Source organism: Typopeltis vanoorti, chromosome 15 (genome assembly GCF_054136105.1).
Source record: "Typopeltis vanoorti isolate ZY-2024b chromosome 15, IOZ_Tvanoo_1.0, whole genome shotgun sequence".
In the NCBI taxonomy this organism is placed as follows: domain Eukaryota; kingdom Metazoa; phylum Arthropoda; class Arachnida; order Uropygi; family Thelyphonidae; genus Typopeltis; species Typopeltis vanoorti.
In genome coordinates, this window is record NC_143563.1 from 10,501,039 (window position 1) to 10,516,359 (window position 15,321).

The 15,321-nt window shown below is 37.9% G+C and overlaps 1 protein-coding gene across 1 annotated transcript in view; it reads left to right on the top strand.

Moving 5' to 3' along the window:
- LOC150098378 (venom protease-like) overlaps positions 1 to 14,900 on the top strand; it is a 30,725-nt gene extending 15,825 nt beyond the window's left edge. Inside the window, exons 6-8 of the mRNA XM_090405195.1 lie at positions 969 to 1,225; positions 1,410 to 1,561; positions 14,512 to 14,900. Coding sequence (XP_090261321.1) covers positions 969 to 1,225; positions 1,410 to 1,561; positions 14,512 to 14,676 — 574 coding nt within the window. The 3' untranslated portion in view covers positions 14,677 to 14,900. The remainder of the gene's footprint in view (positions 1 to 968; positions 1,226 to 1,409; positions 1,562 to 14,511) is intronic.
- The last annotated feature ends 421 nt before the right edge of the window (positions 14,901 to 15,321 follow it).

The following is a 15,321-nucleotide window of genomic DNA, read 5'->3' on the forward strand; positions in this document are numbered from 1 at the left end:
ATATGAAAAGCACTTGTGCTTCACCCATCCTGTCAGTAACGTCAATGGTCAATGGTGATTTATGCTATTGCGGGAAGAAAATCTATCGTGAGATGCATGGGAATGTTGTAACCAATGAAGTTTAACTGAGGTTCGGCTGTTGCTGTTACCCCCCTTGGGCGCTGAGATTCGAGAGTTATGAGTTCGCTTTCTTAAGGTTTTTGCCTTAAGGGAGCAATTTGAGTCTCCGGGGGAAGTGTTCTCCGGCACGGCCCGCTGAGGGGCTTTGTCTGTGAATGCTTTTCTTCGGAATATGAGGGGTTCTGCTCGCTGGCGGCGTGTGGGTGGAAGGCTAACGCTGAGATGGACGGTCTTTCGCCCACAATTAAGTGGCCTAGGGATCGTCCGAATTTTTAGAGACGGCTTTACCTTTAAATAAATATGGCAGTGTTGTAGCCAATGAATTTCTAACTGAGGCTTGGCTATTGCTGTTACCCTCCTGCCATGATCAGAGCTTTAATAGCTCAATGACACCTTATCCACAAACTGTCCTCTACAGATAACAGGGAAGATGAAAAGCATTCTTGCTTCACCCCTTTAAGCCAGTCCTTATAAGGATTATGCTATTGTTTTATATATATGCTAATAACTTTTTGGAATTGTGAAAACGTGCGCAGTAATAATAAATATACATGATATGCATTAAACAAAAATAATAAAATGTATTATATTATATTATATATTAAAATAAAGTGTATAAAAATTTGAAGTTATTTATTTATATTTATATATTATAGAATTATTCATAAACCGTGAAATTATTTAGATATTCTTTAATCTTTATTTAAATACGTTAAATGACAGATGATTATATTATATGGGAGGTGTCACGTAATAATAATAATAATACGTTGATAACTTTCTGTAATCACCTCGGAAGTTGAGCGCAGTAATATGTATATTATAAAGTTTGTTGTTCTCAACTGCAGGGCACCAACAGAAGTGAAGATTAGACATGGATCGGTTCATCTTGAGTATGGAAACGATTACAATGTAGAAAGCGTTTTAGTTCATCCATTCTACGACAAGGATGACTTGAGCAATGATATCGCTATTCTAAAACTGGACTCTGAGATTAGACCTACCGGTGATGACGTCATGCCAATCTGTCTGCCCACTAACGCCACTCGTGATAATCAACTGAACACTGACGTTTCTGTTGCTGGTTGGGGCCAGCTCAATCCAGGTAAGTGAAACTGATTATTATAGTGTCAACGTTAGAAATAAAACAATCCCAGAATTTCGACTTGATCGTTGTGGATTGAAATACGCATTCTATGTTCACATTTACTCTTTGGATTATTCTGTTTACATTTGCATGCACCTAGTTTAATATATTTCCAACTAAACGCGAATACTTTTATGAATAGGAGGAAGCTCTGTTCTCACTCTTCAAGAGGCTACCATTCCTATCGTAAGCAGACAACACTGCCAACCAGTTTCGCCTCTTGTTACCACCAAAGAGAAGTGTAGAAGCTACCTATGTGCAGGGGATATAGATGAAAGAAGAGGTGCGTGTAAGGTAAGTTGTGAAACATACCATTTACAGCGTATGTTTGAAGAGTTCCTAAAAATATACCAAGTAGTTTGGACACACATTGCAAGTATCATGAATTAAGGCAGCCTTATCTAATTAAGATTTAATTTTCCATGCTCGATTTCTTTCTTAATATCGCCATTTTGAATACGATTCTACTATTTTACTTGTTCTATAGGTTCTCCATTCTGGATGCAGTTGTCCAGTTCCTAATTTTGTGTTTTCTGTTGCTGGATTTATAGAAAATCTGTTATTGTAGTTATTTAATTAGACTTCGGAAGATCTATAGTAGATATATTTAAGAAGATAATGCTACCTGCATATTTGAATATCGCATTTAACGAAACTTTTCTTTATAATAATATGGCCCATATAGTTTATTAAAAACTCGAAGAGTAGCGTTACTCTGCTTTTCACTGGATACATGACCAAATAATTTTCTCGTATCATTCAATTCTCAATGCTCATTTGCAACTTAAAAGCTATTATTGGTCAATATTCAAGTTCTACTTGCGTGATACAGATCTGATGTTTCATTGAGTTTTTCTTTTTCTTTTTTTTCTTTCCCGATTCTCATCTAGTTGTTTCATGCTATTTCTGTGATTTTATCACTTCACCTTATGCTTCCTCTGTCTCTCTCTCTCTGGGAATCTAGACTGTATTAAGGATTGTCGATTTCCCATTTTTTCATCCTTGGATTATAGCCAACCCAGGTTTGGCCTTAATTGGTTTTTTTTTGTCTTTTTGAATAAATCGACAATTGTTTGAGGTCTGCCTTGTTATAATGTAATCCCCACCTTCCTTAAAAGAAATGATCATAAAGTGGCCCAATTTCCAATAATTAGTCAATGATTTGGATATTCTAGGTAAAAATTAAGGTCTCGCCCATTGCAGAATGGTATTATTTGTTCCATATAAGTATACGTCGGCACGTATTCATTGTCGATGCCACTTGGTAAAGTAGGACTTTTTAAGCTACTGTTCGTAATGATTTAAAAAAAAAAAAAATTCTTTTGTAAAATTCGTTTCAAGTCCAACCAGTTTTCTTGTGTCATCCACTTCATCTGTCGTCTCCATCACTGCAATAGAATTACTAAACAGATGGGAATATCATCCGCAAATCGAAACTTCCTGATGTCATTCTTCAGATAGTCAATAATGAATTCACGTATATTTATTCATAAAGCTTCGATGGGCATTTGGCGCTTCATTGTCTTTTTAATAACTGGACAAAGTTCATTCTAGCAATATGTACTTTTTTGTGCGATTTACACTTTAAAATATTTTTTTATTTAAAATCGAAGTTAATAAGGAAAAGGGGGGGGGTAGGTCAGTGGAAGTGGCATTTGCTTCCAGAGCATTAGCCCGCTGAAAGAGACCTAAGTTCAGTTCTTAGACACCAAGAATTCATCATCATCATCATCAAATTCCTGCCATGTATCCTCAAGGGGTGTACAGGATATGACAGTACTACATGAAAAAATTACATCATTAGTAACTTCCTATCTACAATTTTCCTCAAAATCAGTCTGTTACTTGTCAAGACTCCAACATTATCAGATCTTATATTTCTATCGTCTAAGGCACTTTGTACCGTATCAATCCACCTATATCTTGGTCTTCCTCTGGGTCGTTTTCCTGCCAACCTGGCAGAGAACACATGTTTAGCTAATCTTTCCTCTCCCATTCTATTTAAGTGACCATACCACCTGAGATTAGCTCTGCTAACGCATTCCTGGATGCTGACAATGTCAAGTTCTTTCCTAATATCCTCATTTTTAATATGATATTGCCATTGATGCCATCTGTTCACGCCTCTAATCTTTCTCAGGACTCTCATATCTGCGGTCTCTAGTCTTTGGTCAAGTGTTTTACTTCTGACCCAGCTCTCAGATCCATAAGTTAAAACTGGTTTGAACACTGTCTTGTATACAGCTATTTAGTGTTCTGCCTAATTTCTCTCTTATTCCATATGAATTTATTCAATTGACTTCCCACCATACCAGCTTTGCTGATTCTGTTGTCTATTTCTATATTTAATTTACCATCATCATCATCATCATCAAATTCCTGCCATGTACCCTCAAGGGGTGTACAGGATATGACAGTACTACATGAAAAAATTACATCATTAGTAACTTCCTATCTACAATTTTCCTCAAAATCAGTCTGTTACTTGTCAAGACTCCAACATTATCAGATCTTATATTTCTATCGTCTACGGCACTTTGTACCGTATCAATCCACCTATATCTTGGTCTTCCTCTGGGTCGTTTTCCTGCCAACCTGGCAGAGAACACTTGTTTTGCTAATCTTTCCTCTCCCATTCTATTTAAGTGACCATACCACCTGAGATTAGCTCTGCTAACGCATTCCTGGATGCTGACAATGTCAAGTTCTTTCCTAATATCCTCGTTTTTAATATGATATTGCCATTGATGCCATCTGTTCACGCCTCTAATCTTTCTCAGGACTCTCATATCTGCGGTCTCTAGTCTTTGGTCAAGTGTTTTACTTCTGACCCAGCTCTCAGATCCATAAGTTAAAACTGGTTTGAACACTGTCTTGTATACAGCTAATTTAGTGTTCTGACTAATTTCTCTCTTATTCCATATGAATTTATTCAATTGACTTCCCACCATACCAGCTTTGCTGATTCTGTTGTCTATTTCTATATTTAATTTACCATCATCATCATCATCAAATTCCTGCCATGTACCCTCAAGGGGTGTACAGGATATGACAGTACTACATGAAAAAATTACATCATTAGTAACTTCCTATCTACAATTTTCCTCAAAATCAGTCTGTTACTTGTCAAGACTCCAACATTATCAGATCTTATATTTCTATCGTCTAAGGCACTTTGTACCGTATCAATCCACCTATAACTTGGTCTTCCTCTGGGTCGTTTTCCTGCCAACCTGGCAGAGAACACTTGTTTTGCTAATCTTTCCTCTCCCATTCTATTTAAGTGACCATACCATCTGAGATTAGCTCTGCTAACGCATTCCTGGATGCTGACAATGTCAAGTTCTTTCCTAATATCCTCGTTTTTAATATGATATTGCCATTGATGCCATCTGTTCACGCCTCTAATCTTTCTCAGGACTGTCGTATCTGCGGTCGCTAGTCTTTGGTCAAGTGTTTTACTTCTGACCCAGCTCTCAGATCCATAAGTTAAAATTGGTTTGAACACAGTCTTGTATACAGCTAATTTAGTGTTCCGACTAATTTCTTTCTTATTCCATATGAATTTATTCAATTGACTTCCCACGTTACCAGATTTGCTGATTCTGTTGTCTATTTCTATATTTAATTTACCATCTTCAGTAAAAATTGTGCCTAAGTAGCTGAAATGTTTTACTTGTTCCACAGGTTCTCCATTCACAACACAGTTGACATTTTCAATGATTCTGCCTATTTTCATTGTCTTCGTTTTTTTATTGCTGACCTTCATACCATATCTATTAAAACAGCTATTCAATTTAGTCAGAGAATCTTGCAGACTTGTAGCGGATTTATTTAGAAGTATAACATCATCTGCATAAAGCAAAGAGCTGACATTAACATCTCCAATTTTGATATCATGTTTAATACCACATTCCTTCATAATGTGATCCATATAGATAATGAATAACAGAGGGGATAATGTACATCCTTGTCTCACACCAGATTTAACATTAAACCATCTTCCTGTACTTCCTTCAATTCTAACTGCTGACTCACAACTCAAATAAAGACTAAGTATTGCTTGATATAATGCCCCATTGACGCCATATAACAGTAGCGCATTGAATAGCTTCTCTCTTGGGACCTTGTCATATGCCTTTTCCAAATCGACAAAACTTAAATACAGATTTCTGTTATATTCCCATGCTTTCTGGACTATTTGTCGTAAAGTGAAGATCTGATCCTGACAGCCTCTATTTGGCCTGAATCCAGCTTGTTCTTCACCAAGCTTTTCTTCCACAATTCTTCTCAACCGTTTCTCAAGTATACTTGCATAGATCTTGCCGGGAACACTCAGTAGGGAAATACCTCTGTAATTCTCACATTCAGTTTTATTTCCCTTTTTATATATGGGTACTATGAGAGCTCTACTCCAATCATCGGGAATTCGTCCCTCTGTCCAGGCTTTCTGAACTATGCAGTGCAGCCACTGTAAGACTCTTATACCACCATACTTCAGCATTTCTGGTCGAATATCATCTACTCCTGCTGCCTTTCCACATTTCAAGCCTTTGATGGCTTTTTCTACTTCAAGTATGGATATGTATTCCTGACTGCATGCCTGGTCAGTGTTTTTTTACCACTGTACTGTCATCACTACTTGTTTCATTTAGCAGTTTTTCAAAGTAATTACTCCATACTTCAAGGATATCTTTTTCTCCTGTTTTCATTTCACCTTTATCATCTCTAATTCCTTTTACAGCACTCTTTCCTCCATTCCTAAGCTTCTTCAACAACCTCCAGAATATTTTGCCACCTTCTTGATATTTATTTTCTATATTCTTGCCAAAGTCCTCCCATGACTTTTGTTTAGCTAGTTTTACACACTGTTTAGCTTTCTTACATTTGTCTCTGTATTCTGTAAGAGTAAAAGCTGACTTATTTGCCAGGAACTTTTGATATGCTTTCTTCTTTTCCTTCACTGCCTCTTTAACTTCCTGTGTCCACCAGGGAGTTCTTATTTTTTTTATCCTTGCACACAACCTCACCACATGCCTCTCTGGCAGAATCAATCAATGTTTCCTTCAGAGTTTGCCACTGAATCTCCACGGTTTGATTCCTGTTCTCAAACTCTTTCATTTTCTTTTCAATAATATTTCTGTATTTTAGTCTACAGTTCACATCTGTGAGCTGCTCAACTTTTATTCGCTTTAAAACTTTCTTACATGTTATTCTTTTCAATATGAAATTCAATTTTATCCTGCTCAAGACTAAATAGTGATCACTTCCAATTTCAAATCCTCTGTACACTCTGGTGTCCTGCACCAGGGAGAAAACATCACTATCAACAATAACATAGTCAATGAGACTTTTCTTATTCCTAGCCTCTTCTCTCCATGTGAATTTGTGCACATTTTTATGTTGGAACATGGTGTTAGTAATAACCAGTCCATGTCCTGAGCAGAAATCCAACAGATGTTTGCCATTATTATTAGCTTTGCTCTTTTCTCCAAATTTTCCCAAAATATTTTTGTATGTCTCACAATCATTTCCTACTCTACTATTTAGATCCCCAACAAGGACCAACTTTTCCTTTTTCATTGTGTCAGTTGCTTTTTCTAAAGCCTCAAAAAATTCCTCCACTTCTACCTTAGTAGTACCTTCTGTGGGACCATAGGCACAAATAAGTCCCATTGTCCAGTTCCCCATTCTCATATTTGCCCACATTACTCTACTTGAGACTGACTGCCATTCAAGAAGATTAGCCTCGTATTTTGTGTTGAATACTATGGCTACTCCTTCTTTTCCTTGATTGTCATTGCCTGAATATAACATTTTATATTTATTGCTCAGAAAGATCTCACCAGTTTTGGTCTTTTTTGTTTCAGTTACCCCTATTATGTCGATCTGGTACTTATCTAATTCCTCAGCTAGCTCTATTTCTTTGCCATTCAGGCTTCTTACGTTGATAGTACCGATCTTTAACTCTGGTGATGTTGAGTTGGGGTTTGTTTTCAGATTTGTTCCAGTAGCTGACTTTTCGCTGTTCGCCCTGGTTCCCTGGCGAAAACAACGGGGGCCTTGTTTAACCGGGCGACGCCCCAGCCGGCATGAAATTTTGTCATGTTGTACCACCATTTTTTATTTTGGTTTAACCAATAAGAATACAATTTGGTTCGGCTAAATCCCAAATTGCCAGCCCATCCTCGTTCGTTCAGTATCAAAGTAGATACCCAACAGGGTGCACCACGAGAAGGTGAGGATTGGACATTAGGTCAAAAGCCCTGGTCGGTTCTCCGCATTCCTTTAAAGGCTATGTGGAGGTCTCCTCTCATCAAGACACCAAGAATTTTAAGTTTTAATTTTAATTAGCTCAAGTGCTAATAAGCTAACTTTCCAAGCCTGTTTTTATTCTGCTACGAAGAACTGGCATAAATATTTTATGATCTGTGTTTGTCAAAGAAACAGGCCTTCATCCAAGCACACTATTCAGGTCTCTCGCCTTCTGCTAACCTTGAAACTCCTTTTATCCCCTTATAGGGAGTAGGCGAGGCTGTTGTAGCACTATCTATATTTGAAGACTCATTCGGCAGTTCAATCTCCACTAGTAGCCAATCAAAGCTGACTGGCTTAAGATTATCACTAATTTTATGCACCATCTAGCAAAGATATGACAGGGAAGTGCCTCCATCTCGTTGTCCCTAAACCTAACACAATATGTTATGCTGGTTTGAAATAGCGTAGGTTCGATGACCAAAAGAGTAGAAACGTATATCTGAAGAAAAGAGTAGATATAAGGGATGTCGTTGTCACGATGAAGTTGGACATCCCTGACAATCGATAGGACTTTCATAATCATACGCAGGCACTTGTTTTGCGCTCTCTGCAGTTTGAGGATATTAGTATCGGCGGTATGGCTCCTTGCTAGCGAAGCATATGTGGTTATAGGGCGAATCATCAGTTTGTAGAGGAGCAGTTTGATTCTGGTTTAATTTACTGTTTCTGTTTATTAGGGGATAGAGCTAGGCGATGGTTTTTGAGGCCTTTGCACACGAGTCCTTGATGTGGTGGTTGAAGGTTAGTCTTTAGTCCAGCAATCCACCAAAGACTTCTGTTTTCGAAGGAATTTTGGTGTTAAACAGGAAGCTATCCCATGCAGCAGATACTGTTCTTCTGGAGAAGAGCACGGCTATGCCCTTCAAGGGATTTTCTTGTAATCTCCAATTGGAGAACCATTTTTCTATTATCTATAGGTTTTTCTTGAAGTCTTTTAGTGACTAGGTGTGGTTGAAGGGATCTGGTTAATATCGCTGTGTCATCAGCGTAGAGGGCCAAGATAGATGACATTGGGTTTTGCGGAATAACCACCATAAATATCGAGAACAGAATTGTGGCCAGTAAGGATACTTGTAGAACTCCAGCCAAAATGCGGCGCTTGGTAGATATAGTTCCATTTATCTTGACCTGCATAAATCTGTTGCTGAGGAATAATAGGATCAACTGTACCATCTGTAGCGGGATGTGTAAGGCGATGAGCTTGTGGAGCAGACCATAATGCCACACCTTATCGAAGGCCTTGGCCATGTCCAGAAAGACAGCTCCGGTAAGTTGATGCCAGTTGTAGCCTGTGGTAATATACTCGGTTAGTCTATGGATCTGTTGAGTGGTGCTGTGATGTTGACAGGGTCCAAATTATTCATTTGGAAGGATATTCAGCTTATTTAGTGTGGATTAGAGCCTGGTGAGGATGACTCTTTTGGCAATCTTTCCGAAGTTTGAAATCAGGCTAATAGGGACGAGACGATAATTTTGTGGTAGATGTGGGTCTTTCCACGGTTTACGAATGAAGGTTATGTAAGCAGTTTTCCACAGGGAAGGGAAATATCGGAATCTATTGATAGTTTTGACTATGTTGGTAAGGTGCACAATGGCTCTGCAGGATAATAGCTTAATGACTTTATTGGTGATGCCATCTGGACCAGGAGCTTTTTTGTTGTTGATGTTCTTTTGTTGTTGATGTTGATGATATCGTAGATTTCTGCTGGTGAAGTAGAAACGGTTTGATTAGTACAGGCATCGGGAAGTTTTAGTACGTGTCTGATATGAATGAATTTTATACAAGTGTCTAAAGTTAAAGTTTTCACAAGCAGGTCTACACTGCCCTTCTAAATTTTTTGCAATTGTGTCTGCCTTCTCTGCATCCGTGTGCACAAGGCCCAGGTCCGATTGTAGTGTGGGAAGAGATTTGTTTTTGTTTCTGAGATTCCTAAAGAGTCCCCAAATAGAGTGATCCGCAGGTGAGAAGGAAACCAACTTATCTTCCCACAGCCGATCCCTGTGGGCTTTGAAGGCATCTCCCAGAGCTCCATTTAATCTGTTAAGGATTATTTTGTCTTGAGGCATGCAAGTATTATGAAATATTTTTCTAGCTTTATTTTTTATCTCTGATCAGGTTCATAATATCCTCCGGTAACCGATTGGGTCAGTTGTAGATGAAGTAACTGCCGCTATGGCTGCATTAGTTTCTGAGTAAGATTTTTGACTGTTGTTTAAATTTCTTGATTTCACCTTACTGAAGGAACAGGGCCAATGAATTTCTCCCAAGATATGAATGAGTATGAGGAGGGAGACAGGTTGTGTTGTGTTGTGTTCCCAACTGTAATAACACTGGATCATGATCTGATGACTGCTCGTTTAATGTTCTTAAATTATATTAAAATTTAACATTTTGCAGGATGGCTATATCCAAGATGTCAGCAGTACCATTCGAGCTGTGATGAGTTGGACCTGTGACGACAGCACAATTGAACCTGTGTAATTGGCGAGGATTCGTCCGTTGTTATCTTTTCTTCAGCCTGTCAGTTCTATAGAGGTGATATCCTCTAATTTTGGGCCTGTCCGGTGGCCTCAGTTACGTTTCAGTTATCAAAACAGCGTCTGGCTGAGAAGTCTCTGAGTGAACTCTTGGAGCTCCATAATCTTGTGTTTGAGGCCATTGGCATTCCATGCCATAATCTGTGGAGAGTCTGGAGTTAGTTTATTCCTGTTCATCAATAAGTGTTGAGAGGATTGATCGGGTTTCATATAGGAATCTTTTTACAGCAGCTGGTGAAGGATTGGACCTGCTGAAATCCTGTAGCATATTTGTCAAGGCGGCAGTAATGACAGTTGTCAAGTTTGACTGCGCTGCTGATTGATTCTGATTCTGTTACTTCGTTGTCATTTTGGCACAGGCCACGTCCGCATAGGTCCTGGCCTGCCGTTGGTAGTTTTTTCTCTTAGGGCCTCAAACTGCGGCGGTAGGACTTCTGTCACATTTTGTTGAACACTGCGAGACTGCTGAGCCAGAGGTGGAGTCTATTATTTGGGTGTTGAATACATCCTTTATAGTTAGCTGGTTGAGGGCCACCACAGTTTGCACAACTAGCAGCGGTGGTTTTTGGCTTTGTGAAGGTGTTAGTGGGGTGGTTCGTGGCGCATTTGAGGCATTTATACTCTGCCTTGCAGTCTCTGAGCATGGCAAAATCTTTGACACCTCTGGCACTGTCCAGTTGATGATTTCTTCCTCAGAGGCTCTGGAGTTATCCGTAGCCCACAGACTGATCTTAGGTCATAAATATTTTTGTAAGCTTTATGGATCTCCACGAAAACCAGAGGCATTGGGCTTTTGTCAGCTCTAGCCATCCTACTGAACTTAATAGGTGGCAGGTCCTGCTAGCGGAGGTCGGCCTCTATTTCATCTGTAGTTATGTCCTCTATACACCTCGGAGTGCCATCTTCAGATGCCGAGTCGAGACGAGAGAGAAAGTGTTGTATTGAGTATCACTTGAATCTAACTCTCTGGTCAGTTTTCTATAGTCCATCATGGTAGTAGGCTGGATTTTGACAACATCATTGATATTCTTAGCAGAGATGTATTGTATTTGTAGCTTTGGCATGGTGGACCTTAAAGGTGTCGATTTTTCCTTTTCCTGTAAAACGATTAGGGGCACCCTCTCTTTCGGAAAGGCTGAGGAATCGGAACTGGGAATGTTATCTTCCATATCGGAATCTATGGGATGTTCTGCGTCGGCGGTTTTGCGCGTCTTGTGCGCATGGACCTCTTCAAAGTCTGGGGGAGTGGATACCAAAAAATCCAGCTTCTCCTCTATCTGAGCAGTGTCTTCGCCCTCCTCAACATTTCCGGGCAAGGAGTAGAAATGAAGGATGCGGGCCGCTAGTGTTCAAATTTTCTTACAATCTTTTTGAGAATGCTGAGCGCCCGCCCTTTGTTGAGCGATTCAATATAAGCTTCATCTTCCTCCTTGCTCATGGTGATGACGACACTATTCCTCGCAGTTGATAAAATCTCGCAGGTCTAGGAATAAAACTTACTTGGCGTGGCTCGAAATGATCTACCTGGATCATTTACGAGGTCAATGGCCCCAATGACGTACACATTTCGTGTTGAGAGAGAGACATTAGGGATTCGGGTATGGTTAGAGTCAGTGCAATACAAGATTCATGGAATACTTCCGTAAGTTGTGTAACACAGCTTAACGAGCGTGGTTTTCTAGCACAGTAAATAAAACACGCCTGTCCACATGAAACTCACAATCGGGAATCCTCCATCAGATTATTCAATTTCTTCAACTTTACTGACTCCGAGGATGAAGCAAGATGCTTTTCTTATTCCCCGCTTTCTGAAATGGATACAGTGAAAGAAAACGTTTATGCGCAATATGCTCGCCCTGAGAGGGCAAAGGGACAGATTATTCAATTATAACAGTTCAAAAGGGCTGACCAAATAAGAAAGAGATAACTGATATCATGAAACATACAGAAGAGAAAGAGATTTGACAGATTCGCAGAACGATACTGGTTTGAGGGGAATATGAAAAGCATAAATGCTTTTCATATTCCCCTTTGTCTGAAAAGGAAAGTTCTTTGAGTGGAGAATTATTGAGCTATATTCAATCTTATAGTCCTTATAAGGACTGGCGTAAAGGGGCGAAGCAAGAATGCTTTTCATCTTCCCCGTTATCTCTAGAGGACAGTGTATGGATAAGGTGTTATTGAGCTATTAAAGCTCTGATCATGGCAGGAGGGCAACAGCAATAGCCAAGCCTCAGTTAGAACTTCATTGGCTACAGTATTGCCATCCACTACCCTCCAAGGGTATTAATCACCCCATCTCACGGTCGATTGCCATATATTCATTCCCATAATCAAACTAATTCTCAAATTTGTAGCGTAAGTCGCTAAACTGTTCAATTTCTGATGAAACTTCCAGATTCATAAAATAACACTGGTTTAAATTTCACTGTCTCTCTCTCTCTCTCTCTATGTATATTACAGAAACTTAAAATTGCATTAACACAACAAGTACAAAAGAGAGTAGCGTGTTTGAAAAAATATGTTGATATGAGAGGAATCTAGAGAAATTTTTCTAGATTCGACAATCTTTCTCTCGAGTTCATCATAGCACACATGGATGGTAGAAGTTTGAGTCCAGTTCACAATGTGTTGGCGGCCTTCGTCTGAGTTACTGAAAAGAGAACGTGGCTAGAGAGAGAGCGCTGGCTCTGGTCCTGTTTTAGGAGATATCTCTACGGTGTTCTTCCAAACGTAGAAGGATGGACTTAGCAGTCTGGCCATAGTATGGCTTTCCACAATCACATAAAATCTTGCACACTCCTGTTCACTACGCTTCCAAAACTTCGTTCAATACTTAGCAAACCTAAAGAGAAACATCTTCCAACTCAAGGAGTGTACAAGATTTTATATGATTGTGGAAAGCCATACTATGGCCAGACTGCTAAATCCATCCTTCTACGTTTGGAAGAACACCATAGAGATCACCATATAGACACCATTGAGAGAAAGATTGTCGATTCTAGAGAAATTTCTCTAGATTCTTCCCATATCAACAACAGCCTAAGTTTCAATCTCTCTGATGCACACGTTGCCTCTGTTCAGTATTGGCGCACTCATAATAGCGCGTAGTCTACGTTTATTTGGAACTCAAGCTCGCATTTTTTTTTTTCAAACACGCTACTCTCTTTTGTACTTGTTGTGTTAATGCAATTTTAAGGTTCTGTAATTTTTGATATATTTCTTTGATTGTGATACCTGAAGATGCTGATCAATTCAACGAAACTAGTAAACTAGTAGTAACTTTTTAAATAAACCACGTCATCTCTTTATTTCTCGGTATCAGTCATTAAAGCTTTTTCATAATATTCCAACCGAGTAAAAATGAATTTTGAAAAAAAAAAATTTTCTTCATAATGAAGAATTTTTTTATATCAAATATTTTTTATATCAAATTTATGCAAGTTCATAAAAGGTGTTTTTCCTTTTTCCAATAACTTGGAAGTTTTTAGGGAATAATAAGTTTTAGAGTACTGCATTTACATTAAAAATAAAAGTGTTGTATAATATAGGTATTATTTCTGGGAAAATGTCCATGTTACTCCTCTTAATACTTTCCAAACAAAAACAGGCTAAAATAGCCGTAAAAATAATAGTGTTGTATAATAAATAAGAAATATGAATATTTAACTAGAGATGATTACTTGTAATTAATACTTTTGCGAATTCCTGAGACATAGAGAACTTTTAGATCTGTAGAATAAGACAATTTAATATAATTATAGTAACCAAGTTTATTATATAAAATGTTATAAAGCAATTTTATAAATTATTTTAAATTAAATGAAATTTCTAAATTATTACAACAAACATTAACACACCTTTAAAATTTTTACATAAATTTAATATAAATTTTAATGGCAAGGAATTGTTTCATATTTCATATTTCATACTGAAATATAAAGAAAATATGAAATTTGAAATTTTTACATATTTCATACTGAAATATGAAATATGTAAAAATAATGTAAAACTGTAAAATATTTTAAAAATATTTCAGTTATGAAAATAACTGAAATACCAAGAGTCAGCCGATTTGTAGCATCCATAACTAACGTGATACAAAGAACCTTTGTCTTGTTTTGAGAGGAAGGTTTTCTCCTAAGAAACTCGAGATTTTATCATGCAAAATAAGCAAACCAAACAGAAGACCATCAGCAATTAAGAATGTGAAGTGCTCCAATTATGGGCATGGTGGTCAGTCATCTTATGTAAAGATCAAATTCGTTTGAGATTCCTATTTTCCACAAATAAATAAACAGCGAAGCCATCGTAGCCTAAGAATTGCATTATTATTAATTTTTTCTTTCATATTTTAAACGTCTTCATTATGATTTTACCTATTGCAGGGCGACTCCGGAGGTCCTCTGATGTTGAGAGAAGGGAACGATAGATGGACAATTATTGGGGTGGTGTCCAAAGGATCCCACGAGTTCTGCAAATCACGAACTCCAGCCATGTACACAAGGGTGTCTCAGTTCACTAACTGGATTCGACAGACAATGAGTGCCTGATGGCATTTGTTGATGATATTCGACAGTATCCAGCAGAATATTTGCACAGAAATTGTGGTGGAGGCAAAAACGTAAATTCAAGTACAGTCTCTCAAAAATGAAAAAAAAAAGACTTTAGGATTTGTGGTCTTGTTTGCATTGTTGTTATGTCAACTGTATGAAAAATGCTTTTAAAAGAATGGAAAATCGATATGCCTATCAATAAAACCAATGTGTTCTGTGTACTTCATTTAAAATTTCTATTCACATTTCACCTTAAAAAAAACTTATTGAAGATTTTCAAACGTATTTTATTTTATTTTATGAAATTTCATAAACAAAGTGTTTCTTATAAGCATACAAATACCGTGCCAGTGATTACAGTTACGTATCGCCACTGTCTTGGGTAAGTTTCAGTTAAATGCTTATAAATGCATACACCAATTTTGGCCCATTCCTTTAGCATAAAGGCAGTCAGTTGTTATAGCAAAATTGGACGTCTTAGTTCCGATATTGGAACTTTCCTTAGTGGTGATCTATGGGGTTGAGATCAAAACTCTGTGCTGACTTTTCATCTAGAAAAACAAGGAAAAACTGTTAGAAAACACTTGTGCTTACCAGACATAATACATAAGTAATATATTATAATACAGAAGTGTTATATTA